This window comes from Lampetra planeri, chromosome 12, assembly GCF_965212315.1.
Source record: "Lampetra planeri chromosome 12, kcLamPlan1.2.h2, whole genome shotgun sequence".
NCBI classification, from domain to species: Eukaryota; Metazoa; Chordata; class Hyperoartia; order Petromyzontiformes; family Petromyzontidae; genus Lampetra; species Lampetra planeri.
In genome coordinates this window covers 8,098,737-8,124,264 of record NC_136118.1, presented here as the reverse complement: position 1 = coordinate 8,124,264, position 25,528 = coordinate 8,098,737, and the positions used below count along the sequence as shown (strand labels likewise).

At 43.7% G+C, this 25,528-nt stretch overlaps 2 protein-coding genes across 3 annotated transcripts in view; one reads left to right on the top strand and one right to left on the bottom strand.

The window, feature by feature from the left end:
* The first annotated feature begins 2,961 nt into the window (after positions 1–2,961).
* LOC144721617 (PDZ domain-containing protein 8-like) lies at positions 2,962–23,087 on the top strand. Its single transcript, XM_078599400.1, has 10 exons — positions 2,962–3,428; positions 4,513–4,665; positions 5,052–5,344; positions 6,298–6,408; positions 8,474–8,576; positions 17,124–17,286; positions 17,733–17,921; positions 18,519–20,146; positions 20,570–20,833; positions 21,663–23,087. Exons 1-10 carry the CDS (start codon positions 3,063–3,065, stop codon positions 22,053–22,055), a joined length of 3,663 nt encoding a protein of 1,220 aa, XP_078455526.1. The 5' UTR covers positions 2,962–3,062; the 3' UTR covers positions 22,056–23,087.
* LOC144721618 (synaptic vesicular amine transporter-like) overlaps positions 22,334–25,528 on the bottom strand; it is a 35,386-nt gene continuing 32,191 nt past the window's right edge. For both annotated transcript variants that reach the window (XM_078599402.1, XM_078599403.1), the window contains exon 16: positions 22,334–24,731. In XM_078599402.1, coding sequence (XP_078455528.1) covers positions 24,612–24,731 — 120 coding nt within the window. In that variant the 3' untranslated portion in view covers positions 22,334–24,611. The remainder of the gene's footprint in view (positions 24,732–25,528) is intronic.

Sequence of the window (25,528 nt, the reverse complement as noted above, 5' to 3'; positions counted from 1 at the left end):
TTGTATCATCTAGAAACAATAACAACAACTTTGGTAAACAAAATCTGTGCAAGGCCATCCTTAATTATCTCCACTCTCAATTTTATATTGTTATTTAATATGCAAACTTGCAAACAGGTTCAGGATCTGGTCGACGCATTTGAGCAGTTTTAGTCCACTGAGAAAGACATGATATCAGTAGCCTCTGATGCACAAATGAAACAAAATTTATGAAACCTGTCAATGACATAGTATGGATAGACTTTCATCCAGCTGTGGATTGACAATGGATTACAAATGAAAATAATAATTTCACTAAACCATTCCCGTAAAATGAGGCTAAAACAATAAATATGTTTTAAACCTTGTCAGTCAGTTTCTTTTACTTATCCAAAATATTAATTAAACCCATTGAGACACATGAACAATTGCCTCTGTTGCAAGGGCGATCTTGGTTACATCAAGCCATCTGCAATTTTAAATGCACAAAATATTTGAATATATTTTAAATGTATCAAATCTAGACTAAATTTAACAGTGATTAAATTGCAGACAAAAAAATAGACGAAGTAATGAAATTAAATTGGTGTTTTTGTCGTTGTTAAAACCCACCTCAAGTGCTTATATTTAAATCGTGTTTGAGTCGAAGGGATATTCATAAAACTTCTAATTTAATTTTATCAGGGCTACTGACATTAACTTTCATGCCATGTGATGCTGGCATAAACAACCACGATGAGTGAAATACTGTAAATTGTAAGCCTAGTCTGTAGCGACATCGTGTGGACAAATGATAGTATTTTCTTTCTACGTGACTTTACCGAAAAACAAGTAAACCCGTAAAAACTAAGTTTTTCACTATAAATCCTTTATATGCGTGGCGGCTAGAGTCTTCTCGTCCTCTGGCTTGAGATGGCTGCCACCTATGGGTCAGATGATTGTCTGCCAGTATAAAGCAATTGGTTATTAAATATTTAATTTGTTTTCCCTAAACAGTGTAAAATTTTGGGAATTTTTTTCACGAACATTAATTGGCTCGCACAACGAGTCTGTGTGGAAAATGTCAGCTCGATTGGATCACGGGAAGTGGGTTAAAAAACGACCGAAAGATTTGCACGGTCCTAAGCAAGCAAGCAAGCACGCAAGCAAGCAAGCACGCAAGCAAGCAAGCACGCAAGCAAGCAAGCAAGCACGCAAGCAAGCAAGCAAGCACGCAAGCAAGCAAGCAAGCACGCAAGCAAGCACGCAAGCAAGCACGCAAGCAAGCAAGCACGCAAGCAAGCACGCAAGCAAGCAAGCAAGCACGCAAGCAAGCAAGCACGCAAGCAAGCACGCAAGCAAGCAAGCACGCAAGCAAGCAAGCACGCAAGCAAGCAAGCACGCAAGCAAGCACGCAAGCAAGCAAGCGAACTTAATATAAAGGATTTAAAAACTGAGTAATTCCTGCAGTCACGAAAGCTTCAAATCAAGTTTGAGCCACCTCTACTGGGAGGATTTCCACACAACTCATACTTAACTTCAAATTTTGCAATCTTTGGAAGAAGGTAATCAACCAGGTAAAGTGTTAACTGTTGTTAGCCGACTCTCTGTGGTGCATTGCATTACATTTATAAGTTTACTAGGTTTGTTTTCTCAAACTTCCAATTTCTCTCCCCCTGCCGCTCTCATTGACATGCTAATTTCTCTGCCGCACCTCCCCCCCCTCTCTCAATATATAATACCTCGTCACAGAGGCGGTGTTTCTTCTTTGTGTTTCTGTGTGTGTCTCTCTCTGCGTGTGTGTCTCTCTATGTGTGTCTCTCTCTGTGTGTCTCTCTCTGTGTTTGTCTCTCTCTGTCTCTTTCTCTGTGTATGCGTCTCTCTCTGAATATGTGTCTCTCTCCGTGTCGGTGTTTGTCTCGCTGGAAATGTGTCTCTCTCTGAGCTTGCATTCATTCACACCTGATGACGGTTGCTTGTGTTGCAATCGAAACGTCGTATTCTATAATTTATTTTATTTTATTTCTACGTGACTTTACCGAAAGAACCAAAGAGTATGTGAAGTGCTTTACTAAATCGAAGTTTGTTTCTTATCAACACCCAAGTTTTAGAGTTAGAGTTGATTTAATGTTGACCTTTCATTTCTTTAAAAACTGTTTGATTTTTCACTAAAACTCACAGGAATGTGTGTAGGATTACATAATTCCTATGTAAGGTTCATATGCAGGAGTTGCATATACATTTCTACACATGTGAAAAACAATTACATATTCAAACAACAGACAGCCATGTGTGAAGAGTAAAAGCATCATATAAAAACCATCGGCATTTCATGCAGAACTGCATTGCGAACCTATTGTCTTGGGTCACCATCAAAATACATTTGAGCAGATGTGACCGACAGACGGCAGCAGTGAAGGACAACCGTGGACTCGTTTAACCTTCATTAGAACTCATCAGCAACGATCATTAACCACAATGAACGCACTTCCTCAAGAAATGCTGAAATCTTTTTGGGTGCTATCGCATCTACGGTGCACAGAAGCTGTGTGCGTTTTGTTAATGTTTGTGTTGTTGGAAGCATGGCTTTCTGGCAATCACTAATGTTAATGTTCTGGTGGATTTTTCAAGTAATTCACGTCTTTGATTTATGTTCATACTGTAAACTAATAGGCCCCAATGTGGCAGGGGAAACTCCACGTGTCCGTATAGCAAAACCACAATTTGCTTTAAAATACGGTTGAGGGCCATTGAGAAACATAACACAGAATAATAATGTAATTTACAAGTGAAACGTGATGGACTTAATGAGTATTTTAGAAAATACAAATCGCTGCCCAGCAGAACACAGCGGTGACCACCGCCAAGCAAAACACAAATTCGTATTTCCCGCCATTTACGGGACCCAAATTACGCCGTCTGATTGGCTGCCAGCGCGCGACGTCACCACGCGATCTCGCAATCCGATTGGCCAGTGGAACGCTGTGGGCGTGGCATCAACTTGTCACGCTGACCATGAAACTCGGCCCCGAGCGCAGCGTCCGCCGGCCGCGTATAACTTCACCGAACGCGATCGTGACATTTAAATTGCGATTAACATCAAAATGTTTTACGTGATAGTTTTTTCCGCCTTGTTCGGCATCGTCTTTACCTTCATGCTCGAAGTTTTCATCTATTACCGCCTGGGTTTAAAGCCGGTGCCGGCCAAGTCAGGTGTCGTAGGCCCGAGTGAGCCTACGGCCTCGCCTAGACCCGGTGGCGGGGAGGCGAGGGGGGTCCCCGGGGCGCAGGGGCAGGGGCAAGTCACCTCTTCCCCGGACGGTCTCGGTGCCGGCGGCGAGCCTCCGCCCGGAACGCCAGAGAGCTGCGACTTCTTGAACGTCCTCTTCCTCTTCTTGTTCCGCGAGCTCAGGGACACGGGCACTGTGCGCAGGTGGCTCATCAAGAAGATTCGCGTGGAATTTGTGGAGGTACGCACGTGACGGGGAGCACCTAGCCTGGCACCGCCGCCGCGGGGACTTTCCCCCGTCGCTGCCGGCTTCGGCTTGGCAGCGAATGTTTACCGATGCTCATGTTGTTGTCAATGTATTGAGATTGTCTTGGCGGATTTTTTTTGTGTGTCTGGCCATCTACAGCGCCTTTTGTCAATCTCCTGCTGGATGAGGGACCTCCCCACATATATCCATGCTGTACAGGTACTTGGGTTGATGAAGGCTTGAGAAATATACAGTTTGTGGGAGGATAGAAGTGCTGTACAACTGCGCTGCTTGCCACGTTGCCCCGGAGCCAGTAACAACATGTTATATACATTATAAGTTAATTGGCGATTGTGGTTATGGCTGCGTTGGTTGTGGTGCATAATTAATAAATACAATAACACATCCGTCAATAACACTGCCTTAAAATAAATAATTAGAATAGACGTTTTGGGCGATGACCCTTCTTCATGTACGGTGTCCTGCAAAGGAGTGCCATGGCCCGAAACGTCGCCTTTCCCTTAGCCAGGCACTATCCAGTCACAACCCTGCCTAACTTCCAAGATGTGATTAGATTAGGCTCATTTGGGGTGCTTTGTCCATTGCCAAATTGTATTACATGGTCTATTTTAAGAAATCATTTGATGACCTCCTCAACCAGTGTTTGCCAGCCGCAGGCAATGCGAAAAACGAAAACATTCCTTTGTTAATCCATATCTGGATGAATGTCCCCAGCACGTGTCAGTCATGCGAATGTATATTTAGAAAGAATGTAAATACTGTATCTCAATACAGTATATTGTGTGTATCCTGCTGTTTGCGTGAATGTACTTTGTAACATGCTAGTGAGTGTACAGAGCATCTTTAGAACGTAGATGTTAAAAAGCTAGATGTGCTTGTTTAACCCCACTAATACCCCATTAATCGGATGTTAAGGCAACGCTTACGTTATACATCATTGTATTATGTCGGCTCTGCTTACTGTGGGAGCTGTTCCAAATGTTTTTATTTCCCATTGACAGTATGTAATACAGTTAGAATGAACCACCTAATTTAAGGGTCACATTTTCTTCCACAGCTACTGCAGAGCAAGACAGTCGGCCGGCTGATTGAAGGGCTGAGTTTGCGCGATGTGTCACTCGGTGACACGTTGCCTGTCTTCAGCTCCGTGGTGATGCATGAACCAGACCCTGTACCTGAAAAAAATGTCCCTGAGCAATTGGATCTCGAGGTGAGAAGCCTTGTGCGTGTGTGGAAAACCTGGATCTGATTGCACGAAGCCACACATTCCTGGACCTGCATTATTCACTGCTTGTCTCCATTGCAATCAATAACTAATGCAGGGTTCTTCAACTGGCGGCCCATGGGTCAGAATGTTCTTGGTCGCCTGCCAAACTATGGCCAATGAGGATATCTGGTGTGCATGCAACATAAAGAGATACATATTAGTGACATGAGCGAGAACAAAAAAAATAGATTAAATATGTGGACAATAGATAAAGGTTCGTGAGATTAAAGTGAGGTAATCAAGGGAGAGATGAGAGACCTGGAAATTAGACATAAGTGGTAGCGTATTTGATCGTTATGTCATTAACATTTCATTTCATTACGTCTCAGGTTGATGTGGAATACAGCGGGGGATTTCACCTGGCGGTGGATGTCGACCTGGTGTTCGGCAAGTCCGCGTACCTGTTTGTGCGTGTGGCGCGTGTGGCTGGCCGCGTGCGCCTGCGCTTCAGCCACCTGCCCTTCACGCACTGGTCCTTCGCCTTTATCCGCGAGCCCGAGCTTGAATTCGACGTCGAGTCACGGCTGGAGGGGCGGCCGCTGCCCCAGCTGACGGCCATTATCGAAAGGCAGCTGCGCAGTGCCATCTGCCGCAAGCACACGCTGCCCAACTACAAAGTCAGGTGGCTTCTGCAACTGTCCTCGCATTCCCATTCATTAAGTATGATCACTGGCCTAGCACTGTTGGTGTTGGTCCTGATGTAAGGAATGGAACGGGCCACAACCCCGTCCATTTTTACCCTCTTCATATCCTGGCACGGGACCGCTCGGGTTGAGGGACCCTGGCGCAGTTGCTTTGCCCACACACTTACTAGCTACTCCAGTGGGTGTTGAAATGAATTAATCAATTGATTAAAATGAAGGAAAGTAGAGGCATCTGCACACATTGTGTGAATGATTTCGTATGTGTAAGAATTTTCATGTGCTCTAGATTAAATGAGATCCACCCCAAGCTTGTGCTCGGTGTCAATGATGTTATACAAATCTGTTTTAAGATTATATTGCTGTAAGACACACCTACAACATTTCTTTGAAAATACAGTGGAATTAAGTGCTTCATATAATCCATAGGATACTTTGTTTTCGAAAGTGTGATGGCTTGTTTGTATTGGATTCATATAATGCCTGCTGGCACTAGGGACAGCGCTATTCAAAATATAAATAACTTTATTAATCAATCAAGAATTGTGGCAGTTGTTAAGATAAGAAAGGGCCAAATCATTCAGGTCAAATTAGGCATGTTAAGATACATGCATTCATATTCGCAGGCTACATTCATTCTACAAATGATATATTATACAAAATACTTAAAAGTGATGTATTATTGTACGTTGAGGCTCATGGAGCAACTGTTAAAACAAATAATACAGTACAAGCAAGATGGTAAAAACAAGACCAATAGATTATTTAGTAAAATTACAATGTTACATTTGACAGTTAATTATATTGCTATAGAGGGGGGGGGGGAGCGGGTGAATCCTTGCAAGATAATATAGATTCTTAGATTTGTTGCCACTCCTTTATACATTGTGCTTATGTGTGTGTGTGTGTGTTTTGTACTGGTTTTCGAGTGCAGATCCAAGCCGTTCTTTCCTGTTCGAGTTGTTCCACGCGACATCGACCTGTGCATGCAGGACAGCAAGCTGAGCGAGGGTAGGCTGAAGGTGGCGCTGCTGGAATGCAGCAGGTGGGGCCCTTGCAAGCTTACAGTTATTGGCTTCATATTCATACAAAAATACAAAGGCAAATACCACGTAATATTGCGTTTTCAGGCTGTTGGGGTAAATGCTGTTAGTCGTCTTATTGTGTATGGCTTACGTAGATGCAGAACAACAACTACAATTTCACATCAAGATAGTCAAGCCAGATAACCACCTCAGGAGCAGCAGAGTGTACCGATGTGATGCCGCCTCCATATTTGTGGATTAGGAATTGCGACATTATATGTTGTATGGTCTGTTCTGGATGACCACAGTCACACACCTGAGAGTTTTACATTTTCCACTTGTGCATCGGGTATCTGCATCTGCCAGGGTTTGTGTGGATGCGGTTTAAAGTGGACCACGAGCTTCGTGGAAGATCAAAACCAGGGATCCTTCTGCTTTGGGTCTTTCACCCAATGCTGTTAGTGAGCACCTATGAAGGCCAATACAGCACATGAGGGGATGATATGGCCAGCACCATGCCCAATCGCCTTTGTCTCCCCAGTACTGATGTTTACCCACTGTACACCAGGTATTGATTGAAGGCTGAGTCAACCTAAGGGAGGCTCAGGACCAATACATATATTTGCCAATGTTATTGATTGAGTAGGAATCAAACTCGTTGCTAGGTTTATAGTGCAGTGTGCTAACTACTAACACTTGTTGCTCCCCACACACACATGGACACATGCTCCTATTAACCTCAATTATCGTATTGAAGCTTTTAACTCGACGCAAAAATTGCATGCTATATGTATATGATTAAAAATGCAGCAGTGCATGCACATTCACATCCTTTGCACATTTACTGGGTCAGAGTTCCCAACTTACCCCGAATTGAGGAAATAGATATTTATGCACCGTACATCAACAACTGTGCTAATTGGAGGTGTTTGCACACTTTATACTAGGTTTGCCACTATCATTTATCATGATTCGATTCAAGGTTCGATGATAAAACAAAGCAATATTTGAGTTTCCTGTAGTTTTATAATTGTTTTTCACAATGTTATTGTGTTTTTTTGCATTTTACTGTTCTGAAATTAAGTAAGATAACTTAAAAGTACTTCAACTTCAGTTTTACTGCCATTAGTCTGCAACTTCTAAGTTTACAATCTATAACGCTGGTTGGCTGCAGATGGGGAGCCATTGAGTTTGCAAAGAGCAATGCCACGTCCTCCCATACTCAACAAAAATTACTGCTGAGGGCTGCCTCGCTTCCCTCTCATTTTACTTTGAAAACGTTTCGGTTTACGAAACATTTCAGCCTGAACATGATTAGTAGTCAAGAGTCTGCCCGAGCAAGTGATAACAATCTTTTGGGGATTTTTGACCATATTTAAGCGAGATAAACACATGCAAAATATAAACTTGAATCCGAAACGTTTTCTGGATAAAGGAGGCAGAAGTGATGCAGCCCTCCGTGCATGTGACATTATTTCCCCATCTGCTCCTTTACAGACCTTGGATTCAGTCTTGTAGGTATGAATTTTGTATATGCAGCAGTAGTGAGATAGGAGTGAACACTGGGTCTCGGGAGGCGGTCTGAAGGAGTCTGGAACATCGCTCCCCCCCCCCACCCTTTTACTCTGTAAAACTGGGTTCAGTCTGCAAAGCCTGTTTGCTGCACGCATCCTCAGTGCAGAGTGAAGGTCAGGTTTAGCAAAAACATGTTTTACTTTCATTATTATTCTGAACTTTAGTTGGTGTTGTTTCATTAATGACTTGTCAGGAAGTGGAATATTTCAGTTTAATTTCAAGCTTATGACAAATAAAACAAGTAACTGCTTAGACTATGTAAAACAAAACATACGATACCGTTATCGCGGATCTTAAATTGTACGAACTATCGGAGTATTGCTCTATACAATAATGATGGCAAACCAACTTATGACTCAGTTTCCCCGTGCTGATGGCTTATGTGACCAGTGTTTTTATTATGTTCTGCTCATAGTTTGTGCATTATTATACTTAGGCTGTGTGCCCCAGTACATGTTAGATATGATTGCACTGCTCTCTGTGCGTGTGCTCTGGGCGTTCCTTGGCTAGGCTGTACATACCAGGATCCCAGGAACGGGAAGTGGCTGTTCACTGCACGTTGGAGCTGAGTGCTGGCCAGTGGAAAGAGCGAGAAAGGAGTGCCGTTCGAGAGGTATCTCCACGCAGAGTGCATGGCACACACCCCAGAGATAAGCGCATGTTGTTCTAACTTGCCCCCAAATAGCCTTTATCTTACAGGGAAATAATCACGAGTACATGTATATTTCCAGCCATCCTTTGTGAATTCAATAAAATACTTGGCTTGTCAGCTAAGCATGTGGTTTAGCACACACACATTGCCCGGGTCTATGCCGATATCCACAGTGCCTTGCAGCAAAGGTAAGTGTAATGTCTTTGAAGTGCTAAATGTTTACAGTAACATTGCTGGTTCTCAAAATGTATATTAAAATGGATAACATACACACATTGAACTTAAAAAGACATTCAGAGATGCATTAATTCCAATAAAGACCTCTTTTTGAAGAGGATTACTGCACGGATGTCTATTATATAAACACTATGATATGAATTTAGCCCACAAAGCGATTTGAAAGGGAAATGTGAATGATTATGTATGTTCAACTTCTTTCACACCGTACGTTTCCAACCTTGCTAAGCGGAGGTGCAGTGAATGACAATTCAATATATATCGTTGTTTTCCTGATTATATTGTAAATGTTTATAATTTTGATGGACTTTATTATTTTCCTTTCGAGCCCATTCCTACATTTTGCTCACTAGGTGGTGCTAGAATGCTTCTTTGGACAGTCAATGATTTGCGCATTATTTTATGTGTGTGTTCATCTGACATATATTGATTCACTTGGTATATTAGCATGCAGTGAAATACACAATAGGTGACCAATGTCAACTGCCCTACCGCTAACAACTTAATTCACAAAAAAAGTAGAAATTATATTTTTGGAGAAACATTTTTATATTTATCTAAATGGATGTTTGCCCCTTTTAAAGAAATGACGATTTTCTGCCAAGCGTAAGATAAATGCATCATGTTTTTCGTGCAAGCAAAAGGAAAGAAAGTGAAATGCGCTTAAAATATTACATACCTACACTATAGCTCGGTTGGCTACGTACAGTGCGAAAGAAGTTCAACATATATTATCCAACATCCCATGACCAAATAATTGAATGTGCTCGATCTTGTCAAATCTCGAATGTTACCCAGGTTTGACCCTGGGTAGTGGAAGACTGCTGGGAAATAGCTGGTGTTGTAGCTTTGGGTTTTCGAGGTACCCAAGAGATGGCAGTACAGCCATAACTTATGGCTATATTTGTGTGAAGCTTTGGGTTTCCATCCTCTCCTATGAGTGGATTTTCTCCGTGTACCCCTCTTTCCTCATACATGCCAAACACTGGAAATGTCCAAGCATTAACAAATAGTCTAGAGGCTCATGTTGCTTTGCTGGGAAATTAGGGGATGAATATATTTTATATGTGCCTGATGCTTTATTCAACATAGGTATTTACAAAATGAAATAGGGGTGAAAAATTTACCCCCGGTAATTATATTATTTGTTGTGATTCATGGTCACAATTTGATTTAAGAATTGATTATGCTTTTGTAACTAAGGTGAATGGTAGCATATTTAAAGCAACAGAGATGACGTGCATGCATTACATACAAAGTATAAGTTAAAAAAGTAAATTCTTATGAGATTTGGTGTGTTTTGGAAGCTTAGGAATTGTAATTAATTGACAAAGCCGTCTTTTGCACATTTGCTTTTGCACAGCTAGCTTAAGATGTGACTATAAGAACAAGATGTGCAGCTTCACTTCACAAGTACTCTGTAAATAAACAAAACATCGTGCATATCATTCTATTGCACGTTTAGAAATTTGTTTTATACGAAGATTCATTTCACTGATGGCAGTCTTTCTCATAATAACAACACAAAAGAGTATTTCATGCTTCATCCAGGCCATAATAGCGATTTTTAAAGCTGACATTTTGCATGACGGCATAATTGTAGACCTACGCATTGCACAAGGCACATGGCACGCAAGCACATTATACTTTCATTATTGTCCTGGTCACGACTCGGAGTGCGCAAATTAGTACTGACTTGTGTGCCTTTAAATGTAAGTCCTTCGATGCCATTATCACAAATTCCATTGCTGTGCTGTGCAAGGTTCATGAACATGTCTCCTTTGTGGAAGCTCGGGATATTTTTGCACTGAACAATGACTGATAGGTTTAGTTAATTACTGAAAATGATTTTGGTGGCATTGATTACCATTTTAAGTACTTTTTTGTGATAGTTTTTGAAAGTTAAAATGTAATTGCTCTGGCAATGTTTTATGCTTTGTTATAATAACACATGTATGTATGTTGAACTTCTTTTGCACCATACGTAGCCAACCTAATAATACATATAAAATTCAAGTGAACGTTTCCTCTTGAAAAGTGTTGAGATCTCCATTACATGCGGTCGGAATACTTTGCCAAAAAATTTCTGAAGCCGTGACGTAGAACGCCGTTCCGGTGAACCATAAATAGACCCGAAATCTCACCGCCAAGTAAGTGGCTTTATTTATTGCCACTGAGCGACAATGCTGATAGGAGCTGTTTACACAGTCTCTTTGCCTATAGAGCATGGGGCCCTGTCCTTGATTCAGTCTGCGGCATGGCCAGATTTCATTCCGCCTGAGCTCCTCTCGAGCACCGGCATGCTCACTAGAGAGTGCACCTTCGTGCGCCTTCCTTGATTGCCAAGTCGTGCTCACGACACCACGGTTCATATCCACGAGTAAATTGAATCGTGGCGATAAACCGTGTTGCCTGGTTATGCGACCGTCTGCAGCCTGCAGCTTGAAGGGGATGGGCTCCAGTTCCCCAAGGGCCCAACGAGCTGAAAGGCTTTTTGGCACTTCGCTTTCAATCAGGGCTTTCCATGCATTTCTCCCCGCTCGCCATAGTAGTTGGCTGCTATTGCGAGAAAAGCAAAGTGTAGTTCTGCACGTGAGCCCAAAGTTTATTGAAAACATCCCAGTGGGAAGTGCGTGACTGTTTATGCTACGCTTAAGGTTTAAATAACCAAATTAGGTGTCTCAGATGCTGCATCCAAATGATATATTTTATTCTCTGTCAATCATATAAGCACAAGCAAAATGTATGTATACAAGTCACTTAGACAAGCAAAGTAAACCTATTGTTTTAATTGCGTGTGTAAGGGCTGCAAGTATATTGTTTGATAGTAAAAGGAAATGAGCAACGGGATTATATTCAAACATTTTATTGCTAAAGACAAATGTGTTCGAGGCAGTGCCAACAATTTTTGTACATCAATATTTAGGCCCAATTTCCAAAGTAAGTTGTAGATCGTTTGTCACTTTTGTAAATATATATATTTCTTAAAGGCATACATTACTGTAATTCTATACAAAATTTAATTTGTTATGAGCTGATTTGGTGGCATCTGGAAAAGCGCGAGCTGGAAGAATGGGGTTTGGAGCAGATAAAATAAGCTTTGCGACGCAATCCTTGTCTTAGAATGGTGTGTGTGTGTCTAAAGCCTTTATAAAACAGGATGGGGTTGGCACATTGATTATTGACATTGCTATCTATAAAATAAGAGCATTTATTTTGACACCATCAAAATTGCCGTCCATGCTTGACACGTTAATATGCCCCTTAAGATTTGTGAATGTCAAAATCTATTAGTTGTGGATGTAAGCGCTTGCTGGTATTCTTTCCCTGAAAACATTGTGTTCCAAATGTGACGATTGGCTTACAAGAAGAAATACTGTAATAGTGGGTATGTGTAAACATGGGCTGCGTTATCATGTGTGCTCAGCGCGTGTTAATGCCGCTGTAACATAAGCCATCACTTATTTGAAATTGCACCACAGTTAATCTCTGCTGTCCAGATGCAGTTCCAAAACAAGAACCACATTAATATAATTTAAGGAAAAAAACCCGTCGAATTGAAGTTATTTTGTGGACAGAAAATTGCAAAGTTCCTGGTATATGTGCGTTCAAGTTTGGCAGCTGTAATTTTCCCTGATTGTTTTCATCATTGTCACCAGAAAATATATCGAAACGAAAATCACTCATTAAAATAATTACAGTTAATAATGTGTTGACAAAATGCGATTGAAATTGCAGTGTTTATGGGGCTTTTTTCTCATCCCTATTTCGAAAAATGTTCTTTCAAGCAAGAAAGGCCACATTGGAAGAAGTCAGCGCTGTGAGGATGTCTTTTTTCCAGTACAAAGAGCCAGTAATGGACATATTAAAGTCCTACTGCGTTTTGGTGCCTCTTATGAGCACATTTTAATCTTGACGTTATCGGTCGAAAAATGATGCCCTGCTGTATGGAGCAGCGTATCTATTATGCCAAGCGCTGTAGAAAGGAAATGAAATGCTTGCCAAAAGCAGAGCATTATGGTGCATTATTGCAACTTTCAGATTCAATCTTAAGGCTGCCTGCTTCTGTTATCTGTTTGCTGTAATCCAGCATGATAAAGACTCAAAATTGGGTTTGCTGAAGACTATAATTTCTTTACTTGTAAGTAACTTTACGTCTGCCTCTATCATCGCTTTTCTTCCATTTGGGTTTGCAGCATCAAAGCCTGTGCCTTTCCAGTGGGAAATGTTGGTGCTTCATTTAAATTGAGCAGACAGAATTCAGTTGTACGGTGTATTATTCCGAAGTATCAAGTAATGGATGCGAATAAAAAATTAATTAGTATTTTTCTTGTCCAAAATTTTAGAAAACGGTTTTGTTTAAATGTAAAACAAACTCACGAATACAACTATGATGAAACTACCCTCATGTCCTACATTACAAAAATATCAGGATGTATTTTTTTTGTCAAAATATATTATATATTATAATTGGCAGTAAATGTATGCCTGTAGTTTATCACGATGGGACTGTTTATATACTATCGTTAGGGTAATTTGAAACACTCATACTTGTTTGAGATTTTTTATGGCATATTTTTGATGTGCGGAATAAGCACGTTTAAGAATACTTATTTACCTACATAGCTCGTAAGTAAAAAAAAAATGTGCGTGAGCCAATAGTTCTTCAAATCATATGGGCGCTGAACATTCTGCTTCCCAAATACGGTAGCCATATCAAATTATGCGACGAGCAATATGCCGACCTCCCCGGTGCTCGTGCCACGTTTTTAGAGTGGCTCTTCAAAACGTTCCCAGCGATCCTTGTTGCGCGCAATAATTTCACACGCTTTGGCTTCCTCTGACAGTTATTGATTGTCATTTTGTCAAAAGCAGGAACAGACTTTGTTGGAAAATTGCCTCCACCGGTGTTTATAACGGACCGGTATTGATGTTTATGATGTCCAGGCAGGTGGATGTGTTTGCCGGTGGCTTCCCTGTGGTGGAACGGGGTACCGACCCAGAGAGTCCGTGCTCGCTGCCATGCCTATTCGCCTTAGTTCTTTTCACAACTTAATGGCAGCGTTTAGTCTCCAGCAGATGTCAGTTGTTTCCAATGAATACCTCTAGACATTGATGGAATTTTCTCCCCGAGAAGCCAAAGATTGTTGACACAACCTTTTGGGGAGGGGGTGGCAGGCGGTTTGGGAGTGGCTCTAGGGGAGGAAATTGCCACAATTTTAGTGATGACCTCTTTCTTGGTTCAGGTTTTTCGGCTGCAATTTTCGGCGTGTCATTTTATATTAGTCCATCACACTCTCAGACCAGATGGCATTCGTTGGAGAGGTTGTTTGCAATACAATAATTCCACCACCATGAAACATGCTTTTTCTCATCAGTACCAAAATGTCAGCACTCTAAAAAGAATATATGTATCTCATGCCATTCTTTGGATGTGCATTGTGATGTAGTCACAATGAAAATTTCGTTATTTTATTATTTTTCACACACTATGATCAATTTTATATTAAACTAAAGTAGCGTGCTACTTACTATTTCACATTGTATTATTTTATCAATGCATTGTTTTTGTGAAATAAATGATATCCAGTTTTGTGCTGAATTCTAATGTAATAGTGCACTGTAAGCAAGCGGTATAGTGCATATGCATATACACATACATGCCTGCATGTTTTTTATGTAACATTGAGAATTAAAGGTCATTACTGAAAGTAACATAAGCTGCCAATTAGCATGCCTAAGTGCTACATCTTGAGCGAAATAGCTTGAATTACCCATTGGTGACATTTTTTCCTCTTTTTGTAATAATTACTTTTTGTCACTTACCGGCAAACTGATACATTTTAATTGCGGTCATTATGGAAACGATTCGAGGGAGTATGAACATTTGGTTGCAATTACAGGTATCCCTTTCATATTAAAGCAGAGAGATATAGTCACGGGTGAGGGACAGTAGCAACCCCTGCCTGCCAATTAAGGGTGTTGGCTCCTTAAATTATAGTAATTATTTCACATATTGCTCATGGTAATGATAAATCCCATCCCGTCTTGCCTGGCATTGGCCTGTCTGCTGAAATTAACCTGTGTCTTTGATTGAGCACATCTGGTGACGTGGGAATGCGATGTTTCCATCCATAAGTGTTGGCTGAAAATTAGGGGTTTGTATGTGTCATGAAAAGTAGAGCTGAGTCGTAGTGACTATTGCAATAGATGAAAGCAAAAGGGCTATTCGTTCATTGCATGCAAATATGGTTCCTTCTTATTCCAAAATAAATCTGCGTGAATATAAAAGACGTTAGATTGTTATCATCATTGCTTGTGCTATTTCAGTAGTGTGGACTCGCTATTTAAAAAAGGTAGTTTTGTAAATATTCTTACTTGGCATTTGTTACAGTGGCCACATCTTACATTTTGCCATCAGAAGCGTCTCCAACATGCTTGATGTGCAATTGTTGTTGATGTAATTGAGCTTGGTAGTAAGTTGCTGCACACTTAAAAGCAGCATTTGTTACAATTAATATTCAAGTCCACTAAAACTTTTATTGGTTTGAAATTGCAATGATATTCTAGCTTCACATGCTAAAGCAGCCGTATTTTGGTTGCTTATAATCTACCATCATATTTCAAATGCCGTCTTACACTGTTGGTTCGTCACATCGCAATGCATTTCGATTTGAAAATCCCCTCCATGCTGTTGTGACATTTTGCGATGAGCAGCACCTTCATTAGGCTTGATGCAAGCACATGCGCACTCACTCCCAAGAACACATTTTAAAAAGGGCATTACTATGTGTGGTGATCTTAATCGGAAGTCGTATAATTTCCAAATGAGTGGTGGCTTAAATCCAAACAATCCATCTGGCTCCATTGGAAACCTCATTTGTCAGTAGCAAAATATGATAATTGTTTTTTTACCCTTTTATCTGGCAACAAAACTGACACCTTTTTTTTTACAACAATCCATCTGGCTGTTTTGACATTCTCTAAGCTGCTGTGACACACATCAATGCAGTGTTTAGTTGGCATAGGTGACAGGGATTTTTGAGCAGTTCATGATCCATATCCCTTGAATGGGGAAACATTGTGAGTAGGCAGCAAAAGCCGATTCAGTTGCGGATGAATAGCAGAGGGTGACTGATTTAATATGCATGAGGCTGTTCAAAGGTGAACATCAAAACGTGTTTAATTTTAATATGTAAGCTAATGCCAATGTGTTTATTCTGTTCTGGTGATTGTTGTTTAATGTAAATGTTAATTAGTATTGATAATTATGCGGGGTGGAAGTGGATTGCAGCTGTAGAGGTTTATATTGGCGTGGATAATCCGTTGTAGAAGCCAAATAGGAATTTGTGGTGTTAGAAATTGCAAATTCATTTTAAAAAAATTCCATAAAAGTAAATCAACCCCAATATTGCAGATATGAAGTTATTTACATACCAGATCAATTGATAATTACAAGATAAATCCACTAATAAATGCTATAATGTGGACTGACAAGTCGGCACAACACCGAAAATAAATAGATAACTTGAAAAAAACATGTAACTAAGTCGATATTATTTTGCATCATTATGACCTTGTTATCATTGTGACTTAATCATCTGGAACGCACCCAATCTCACCAAACCTCGGAAGCTAAGCAGGGTTAAGCTTCTGAAAGCCATTGGATTGACGACCAACATCCATGACAGGTGTTACGAGGCCAGTGGGGCTAAGTGATGGGCAGCAGAGGCCGATGCAGAAAAAAATACATTGATGCTCTGTACTGCTTTGCTTCAACGTCTGCGCTCCCCGCACTGATCAGCATAGCGAATGGCCTCGCATGACTCACATTGCAGGGAGAGGCCATCGAACAGTGAGGTGACAAAAGGGTTGTGCACATAGGTGGCGGGATGTTAACGACCCTACCTGGTATACAGCAGGTTGTGGGTTCGATCTCGACCCTGACTCCTGTATATTTGGAATATGCCTGTTTCTCCCTGTGGTCGCGTGGATTTTTATCCCGGGTCCTACGCTTTTTACCTCCACATTTAGAATCGACGTGCGTTTCGAGCATTTGGCTGCTATAAATGTTCACATCACAAGGCGGCACTTGGTTGAGCTATCATTTTTTGGCCAGGTTGCTTCTGACAAAGAGCTATATAGCTCAGTGGGCCTCTTACCTGGTAGTTAAAAAATTAAAAGCTGCTGGGTTATGAACGTCACTGAGCATGTGAGTGCGGCACGCGTGCTTGGTGAGCGCAACTCAAGTCGGCTGCCGTGTGTTTCCAGGTTGAGATCGTGAAGGTCGGCACGGCCCCCATCGGCCTCACTTTCCGCCAGACACAGTCCACAGACGGGGAGTCAAGCCAGGTCCTCGTGGAGGCGATAGCGGCAAACTCCCCCGCCGCCAGTGCAAACATACGTCGCGGGGAACGGCTGGTGACAATTGGAGGTGCGATGTCCCCGAAAATGCGTGCCAGTGTTCTCGTAGCGTTCGCCCAGTGCTATAACAATGGTCGTGTCGACATCATCAACTCCCATACCTTAAATTGCTCTTGTTTGTTGTTACGTTCATATCCTCAACGGGAGCTCTTCAGCAGCTATGTTAAATAATGCCATTAGTTTGAAAATGTGTGTCTGCGTTCTGCTCGGAGTTAATGCGAACACAAACGCATTTAAGTGTTTCTTATAATATTTTCCTCCTGCTGTTTCCTTTGCTGTGTGGTTCTATTTCACTCCAATATAGCCAGCTTCCTCGTGTACAATTGTTGAAAGTAAATGGCGGCAGTATCATTTCATGTGTATGGCTATGTGAATTTTTTTTTATCATTCCGGTAGCCCACAACTGAACTGTGTTTCCTAGCCTCTAAACCTGAATCCAACTCTTTTTTTTGGCAGGAACGAAAGTGGCCACTTCAAGCCAGGCGTCGAAACTGATCAAGCAAGCAGGGGAGCGAGTAATAATCAGCTTGGAGCGGACGTTTGGAGGCGTGCAGCCGCCTCCTGGCAGCGCCTCGGGCCCTCTGCCCCACGGCATGCATGTGACAGATGGTTCTGCTATTATCCCAGATGACGATTCTTCCAAAGGTCAGTAGAAGTGGATATCCAAATACGATGCCTGTGCCTTAATTTGGCCGGTTTGCTACCTGCCGGAAATGTACACCTTAAGAAGAAGAGTGGTAGCTGTGGTCAGTCCAACGCCAGATGAAAGCCACCTTGCGGCGTGTGGTCAGGGGGGTTGTTTGACTGGACTTCACGCTGGTTACTGCAGCTTGGTGAAGGGGGAGCCCAGGACTGCTTCACGATATTGCACGCCACTAATATTACCCATGACCAGGAATTGAACTTGTAGCGCAGTGAACTCCTAATGTGTATGTATGTTGAACTTCTTTCGCACCGTATGTAGCCAACCATGCTAATCGGAGGTGCTGTGTGCTAACCACTGTGCCACTGCAACCCTGGTGTACATCTGCTTTCCAGTTGCATACCAGTTGAATCATTTGTACTATAGATATTTAAAGTGCGGGTAATGTCAGATCATGACATATGCTTAACCAAATTATGCTTTTATCAGGTGGTGGAAATCAATTATTAACCTTACATAGTCGCTCAATGACATGCATGGACCACCTTTTGTCATCTTTGTTCCTTAACGTATGCCTCTGTACTTGGGAATGTGAACAGACACGGTCTCCCTGGGGTCCGTTGAAAGTAACGACGCGAGAGACGGAGATTCTGACGTGGGCGAGGGTGAATGTGGCGACGGTTTCCCCGAGAGCCTGCGCTCGAAAGAGGAACCGCCCCTGTCGCTGCTTTCTGCTCCACCGACCAAGGATGAGGCACCGCAGCCGCCCTCCACGGCCAGCCCCAGCAAGCGGCGCACAATGGCCACCCTCGGCAGCATCTCGCCGATCCTTAGCCGCCGGCTGCAGCAATCCTCGCCGCTCCGTTCTCTACACAAGGGCTATGACGCGGCCAAAGGAGGGAGCACCACACCTGCACAATCAGATGGAGAGAAGGTGGCTCCGTCTGCTTCTGCTAAGCCCGGCACGGTGAATCAGAGCGGTCGGCCGCCCCCGATACCGCCCAGACCGCAGCTTAGGGCCACCAGCAGTGCACCGCTTGGGAGCCTTCAGTCGCCCGGGGAAACGGGCGATGCAAGCACGCTCAAACCCACAGACAAGGGAGGATCCATGGAACAAGTGGAACAAGAGAAACTCGGCGACGCGACGGACAGCGGAGCAGTCGGTACTAGTGGCCTGGCGTGTGCAGAGGAGTGCACGGACGAGCTGCGTGTCACGCAGGAGATGGTGTACCACTCCAACAGGGCTGTGTGGCCGGCTCGTGCCGCCTCGCACACCTTCGACGTTGAGAGTCATCACCGCTCCCTAACGGTCGCAGTTTGGCGCAAGGACCCGCTCAAGCCGGACTCCCTGCGCTGCCTGGGCTATGCCAGCGTGCCACTCATGGAGATAGCAGCGGAGTGCCTGGCTACCGCGTCCTATGAGCACGAGGAGGTGTTCCCGCTGAGCGCGCCCGAACCCAGGGCCACCGCCAACCGCACCGCCATGCGCAACGCCAATGCAAAGGAGAAGCAGAATCTGGAGCAACCATATTATGGTGACGTTCGGCTGCGGTTTGCCTACTGGGTCGACGAAGGCGGCGATGGTTTGACATCATCGAGCACAACAAACGTGGACGAAGACCGCGATCTTTTCACAAGAGCCGAGGAGATTGGCCCCCTGCCCGCCGGGGTGCGCGATTGGGACAGCGGCCCACCCGCAGCACCTCCGCCACCATTGTCGCCACTGCCGCCATCGTCGGGGATGGGTGGAGCGGTGCGCCACAGCTTCTGCGACACCCAATTCCAGAACCCCACCTACTGCGACTACTGCAAGAAGAAGGTGTGGACCAAGGCGGCGACGCAGTGCTCGCGCTGTGCCTACGTGTGCCACAAGAAGTGCCAGGAGCGCTGCTTGGAGGAGAGCGAGAGCGGGCGCTGCATGCCGAGGGAGAGCAGGGACGGAGCCCGTGAGGGTGGCGCCGCTGGTAGTGGCGGCGCCGCTCCCGGCAGTGGTGGTGGCGACCCACCGGCTAGGCTCTCAAACCTCAAGCAGTCGGTAGCGATGGCACGGTCCCGTCTGACGCTGGCCGTGCCCAGGCCGCTGCGGCAGGCCGGGAGTCGGCTCCGAGCCAGTGAAGAGGTTGTCGTCGGGCCAACGCAGTCGGGGGGAACGTCGGACAACGAAAGCAGCGACAACGAGGGAGGGAGCAGCGGGAGTGCGGCGGGTCCCACTGGGCAGCCATCCGCTGTGAGTATGAATATGTACGCGTGAATGAATACAAAATAAAGGATAGTACTATATCGCTTTAATTTAATGAGTGAAATGCTAAGAAATGTAACCACTTTATCATGATTACTAACAGTTTATCCTAGTCCTATACAGATTTTTGTCCATCCACTGGATGAGGGCCTCGCTATGCCATGTGGCTCATGGGAGTTATTTAATCATGCTTAAACTATACTGGTCAGTGCAGGTTGAAGGTGGGGAGCATCGATGTAGGAGCATAGTACAGTACAACTACACTGATCTTACCAACAAAGTGGCAGCCCTGCACACTGACCTCAGAAATTCGTGATGTTTCCTATGATGATGATGATAATGGCGATGAAGAAGATAGCGATGACGATGATGATGATGATGATGGAGATGTCTGCGCGTGCAATGGAGCAGGCGTCCCTGCCGGGCCGGCTCGAGGACAGCGTGTACCTGGCCGTCAAGGAGATCGGCCGTGAAATCTTCCGCGGCATGCCGGCCGAGGAGCGGAGGTCCAAACTGGAGCAGATGCTGGACAAGCTGCAGCAGGAGGTGGAGGCCGAGCTGGAGCAGAGAAACTCGCTCGAGAGGGAGGAGCGCCAGGCGTGCGCCGCCGGCGCGGATGCGAAGAAGGTGGTGAACGTGACGCACTCGTTGCGCAAGTCCACGGAGAGGCTACAGGTCAGGCCATCGATTTTTTTTCACATCGCAGTTAAAGCCCCGGCTTGCCGGATTTCGCATTTGGCCGCACCAGGTTGGCTAATAAAACCAAACATAGTATGCAAATGAAATGCAAGCACATCGTAAATGGAATGTTGTGCACACGACACACTTTGGGATTTGTTACGTAACGCATAATGTATAATCAAAATGCACAAGAGCATGTGGTATTGTGTATAATGTACGAAATACGAGAACGGCAATAAGTGTATTTACAGCAATATGTTATTGGTGGGATATGGGGGACGGGTATGGATAGAGGTGGGGGAGTGGGGGAGTGGGGACGGGGGTTCCGGCGTACATTGAAACCAAAGGACATGAACACCGCACAGCACATCGTTACACAGCACACAACATACCATAAAGTCATTCTATTTGTTGGTCGGTAAAATAACACACGCTACACACTAATACGTTTACAGTGATTCGTATACATATATGGGACAAAGGGTTGTTTATTACTTTGATTTTAATTATCTTTGCAGCTAGCTGGTCTTTTCAGCTATCTGGACCAGGGCTCTCCTACCCGACTAGTCAGGCTAGCTGGGGTTTTACTGTAATTCACTTCTCCTGTTACGCCTGCCTTATGTTCTCAGCACGGGGTCCCTTTTATCGCACGCATTTCATAGCAACACGTACCCGCGCTGGTTTCAAACGTAAGTTATCTTTTTTATTATAGTGCAAGGAACGAAATCGTTTCCCCATTTCATTCCTCGCTCTTAGGCCCACGGCAACTATGCCACGCCACTGTCACGCACCGCTCACGAGGTGTTCCATCGTCCGTGTACAGGCGCTGACGCTGCTGTCCATCCACTACCGCGCTGGGATGGAGGAAGAGGATCAGCCGGAAGTTGGCTGCGTGCCGACGAGTGGCCCTTCCTCTGCACACCGGCTCCCACAACCTCCCCAGGCAGTGTCCTCCGTGTTGACCCAGCCCACACCAGACATGCCCTTGCGCCCGGCAGAATCGGAGCAGTTCTATACGCCGCAGGAGCCTTCGTTATTCTCTTCACCGCCGCGGGACGACCTAGCGGTAATTCAGGGAGCAGTGGTAGAGGTGTCTGGGGCGGCGTGGGAGGAAGGGGAGGCGGAGGAGGCTTTTGCGGCTGCGTCGGAGGTTTGCGAAGACCCGGGTGAGATTGTGTTTGCATTGGACGTGGAGGAAGATGACGAGGAAGTTTGAGCAAAGCTGCTAGCCTAATACGATGCAGAGTGCAATTGATGAAAATATACAAGCAACATTGTGGAGATACACATTAGCATACGGTATATTTATAATAAGACTTGACAGATAGAGCCCGCTCTAAAAATAAAAGTTTGTGCCCTTTGTAAATCCACTGCAGGATGAAGGCGTTCCCATGCTGTGTTGGTCATGGGGTTTGTTTGACCTCAACATGCTGGTCAGTCAGTGCGGGTTACCAAGGTCGGTTCAGATATCACTGGCCACTGATGTTCGCCGGGGCTGGGAATCGAACTTAGAGCTCTCTTGTTTCATAGCATGGTGCGCTGACCACTGCATCATCACTCCACCCCTCTGTCTTTGTAGCATTTAATAAATGCTGACAAATATTTTATATAATTCTTCACGTTGTATGGCCTGCCCTGTTTAATAAAGGAACATTTTGGGGGGAATTGTCCATAAATACCATGCCCATTCATTGAATCTGTGATGTCTAGAAAGCATTGTGTTCCTGCTGGGTATTGTGCATCAGTCTGTTACTTCAATGAAGGTCAGCAATGGACTTTTAGGTTTAAATATATGTATTAAAATCTGCTAGAATATGCATGCTACCTGTTGGAGATAATTTAAAATTGTTCTTTAATGTGCAGCTTTCAGAAAAATAATTTTCCTGGTAATGTTATGTTGCACTGTTGCGGTCGGTTTCTCAGTATCACAGTGTTATTGTTAAATTTCCAATTGTGACGACTCTGCTTTTCTGCTGATGTTGTACTTGTGTTCTGTGCGTAAAGATATTTTGTTGTTTGCAAGCTTAACCTTTTAGGGAATTGGGCTTGCAACGGTGGAGCCTCTCCTCGACATTAAAATGTTTTATAATCACTCCATCCGCCGCAGAATGCCCAGCGAATGTTGACATCAACGTCACATCCACAGTGATCATGCTCTTTGCAAAACAAGTGTGGCACATTTTGACTGTCTTTAATACAACTTGTGTTTGGTTTCGGCATTATGATTAAAAGAGATATATTTAAAGCACTTTTCTCTAAGATCTCTATTCACAGTCGCTTAAAACCGATGTTTTTTCAATGTATTTTTATTTCAAGGTCAACATGAAAGAACAGTTGTCTGGCTATCTGTATTCTTTTCATAGAGCTATGTCAATAGCTAACAAGAATGTAATACAATGATGCCATCTCTTAACTGGAACTAGATGGCTGAGCTGATGGTTTTCTATTAACAGTATACATTTTTGCTTAATTGGCAAGTAAATATTATTGACCCTTTTCAATGGCATCTGCAAATATTGCCAACAAGGTCCATACAATCCAAGCAAAGTTAGTGTCAATAGGCACAATATACAGTTAATATTACTTTCGCGGTGGCTCCAACATGGCATGTTGGATTTTAAACGTGAAAACGGTACGTTAATGAAAACAAATAGCACAGTCTAAAGTATATAAACGTCATTTAGTCCCATCAAGGTGGCATGTAAATCAATAAAGCGTACATTTGTATTTACTTTAATCAAATGTAATGGTTATATATGCATGGTAAGAAACATCAACATGGCAGCAGATAGACAAATCCTAACATTGCTTTGTTACCAATACTGCCACAAGAATTATACATTTATTGTACTTTGACCAAATAAAACATGTATTCACCTGCAAATGTAGCTTTTAAGTACACATTGAATGTACGCAGCATAAATCCATAAGCTTGAGCGGGCATCTGAGTTATTATTTTTTATTATTTGACCGCTTTTTTGGCATTATTGTCACAGACGACATCCACTGATGGGGACAGAGAATCGGCTCGTGTGCTGGTGCACTGGAATATTTAATCGCAGGATAACGAGAGACGGAAATGGGTTTGCAAGGTCTTTATCTAGCAGTGGATTGACCATGGCTAATAAGGATTGTGAGCACTTGCTTAATGTGAAATGTACCATCGCAATTATTTGTTCATTGTTTGCATTTGTGTTCAACCAATGTCATGCGCATTTAATAGTGTAATACATTTTGCGTGAATACATAATGGTATGTATCATATACATGCTCTATCAGAAACAAAGATTTGCTTGCTGGCTGGATTTCTGCCTAGATTCCAGGATGGATGGATGGGTGGCTGGCTGGCGAAAGTGAGTGTGCCCGGTAGGGACATCACCGTGCACGTCTGCGCAATGACGTCTGCCGCATCCCGCCACGTTGAGCCGGGTGTGTGCGTGCTCGTGTCGCGCCTGCCCTCCACCCTGGCTGCGTGGGTCCTGCGCAAATGCACGGACTATATGCTCTCATCCTCTATTAAACATAAGTCTTGCCAGCTGGCTGGAGGAGGGACGGGCAGTCGCATCAAAATAAACAACCCGCCTACACATTGCAATGCCACGCATATGGCACGATTTTCACAATGTTGCATAACTTTTCCGAGTTGCGAGGTGTCAAGATTTTAAATGGAAGTTCCATTTCCGTTAGTTTTTTCCGTTTATTTTGAAATTGTGGCTTTGCACCGGGTGTGTGGTTGTGTACTAATATTTGCACCATGCATGTGGCTGAATCATCACTCTTCGCTCTCTTCTTCCATGGTCTCGTCGGCAGTAATGGACTGCATCCGGTTCGGCATACTCTGGGTGAGGTACGTCTTGGTGTATACAGGGCAGCCCTGGCTCATCAGGATGGCCTACAACAAGATCACATCACACCATTAGTTCATAGTTGGCTTGTTCAAAAAGGGTTACACAAGCAAGTGTATAAATAAGAGCTTGCCATATTAGCGTTGGCCACGTACGGTGCAAAAGAAGTTTGACATAGGAACCAGTTCGTAATTGGTATCAAAGATAAATGTCACGTTTGTTTTACCGTAGGGCAATGCAGATCAGTATTGAGATCACATTGTTCGTATGTTGCGTATATTGTCACTGTAATATCCTTCCCTAATTCTAGAGCTTATTTTGACAATGTCATGGCTCTGAAATGTGTGTTTTAATGTCGGGTAACTCGGCAGGTTTCAATTTGCTTTCCTTCATTTTGCTGATGCTTTTGTAGTCAAGAACATGTCGCCCAAAGCGATATAACGTTGAGTTCCTCCCGGAGCGTTTGGCATCCTAACCCCTTCCTGTTTCTGTAAACTTGTTCATCCACTGCTAACACTCGTCCCTGATATAAGTTGAGCTGAACATAAACCCTAGCTAAACTTTATAATAATTGAGCTATTATTAAACCACAATTGTGGACAGTGAAGCAAAATCACTTAGTGTCCTATGCACCAAACTTGTTTGATCCTCCTTTACCAACCCACACTGACTGGTGTGGTTAAGTATAGTTAACCCATTCCAATGATGTACGTGTATGTATGTGTACGTCATCAGTTTTTCTTCTTGTTCCGTTCCAATGACGTGCACGTAAAGTAAAATAACTATTGGTAACGAGACTCCCACAAGGCCATGCGGGAGGGCGAGTGGCACAGTTTAGCGCCAG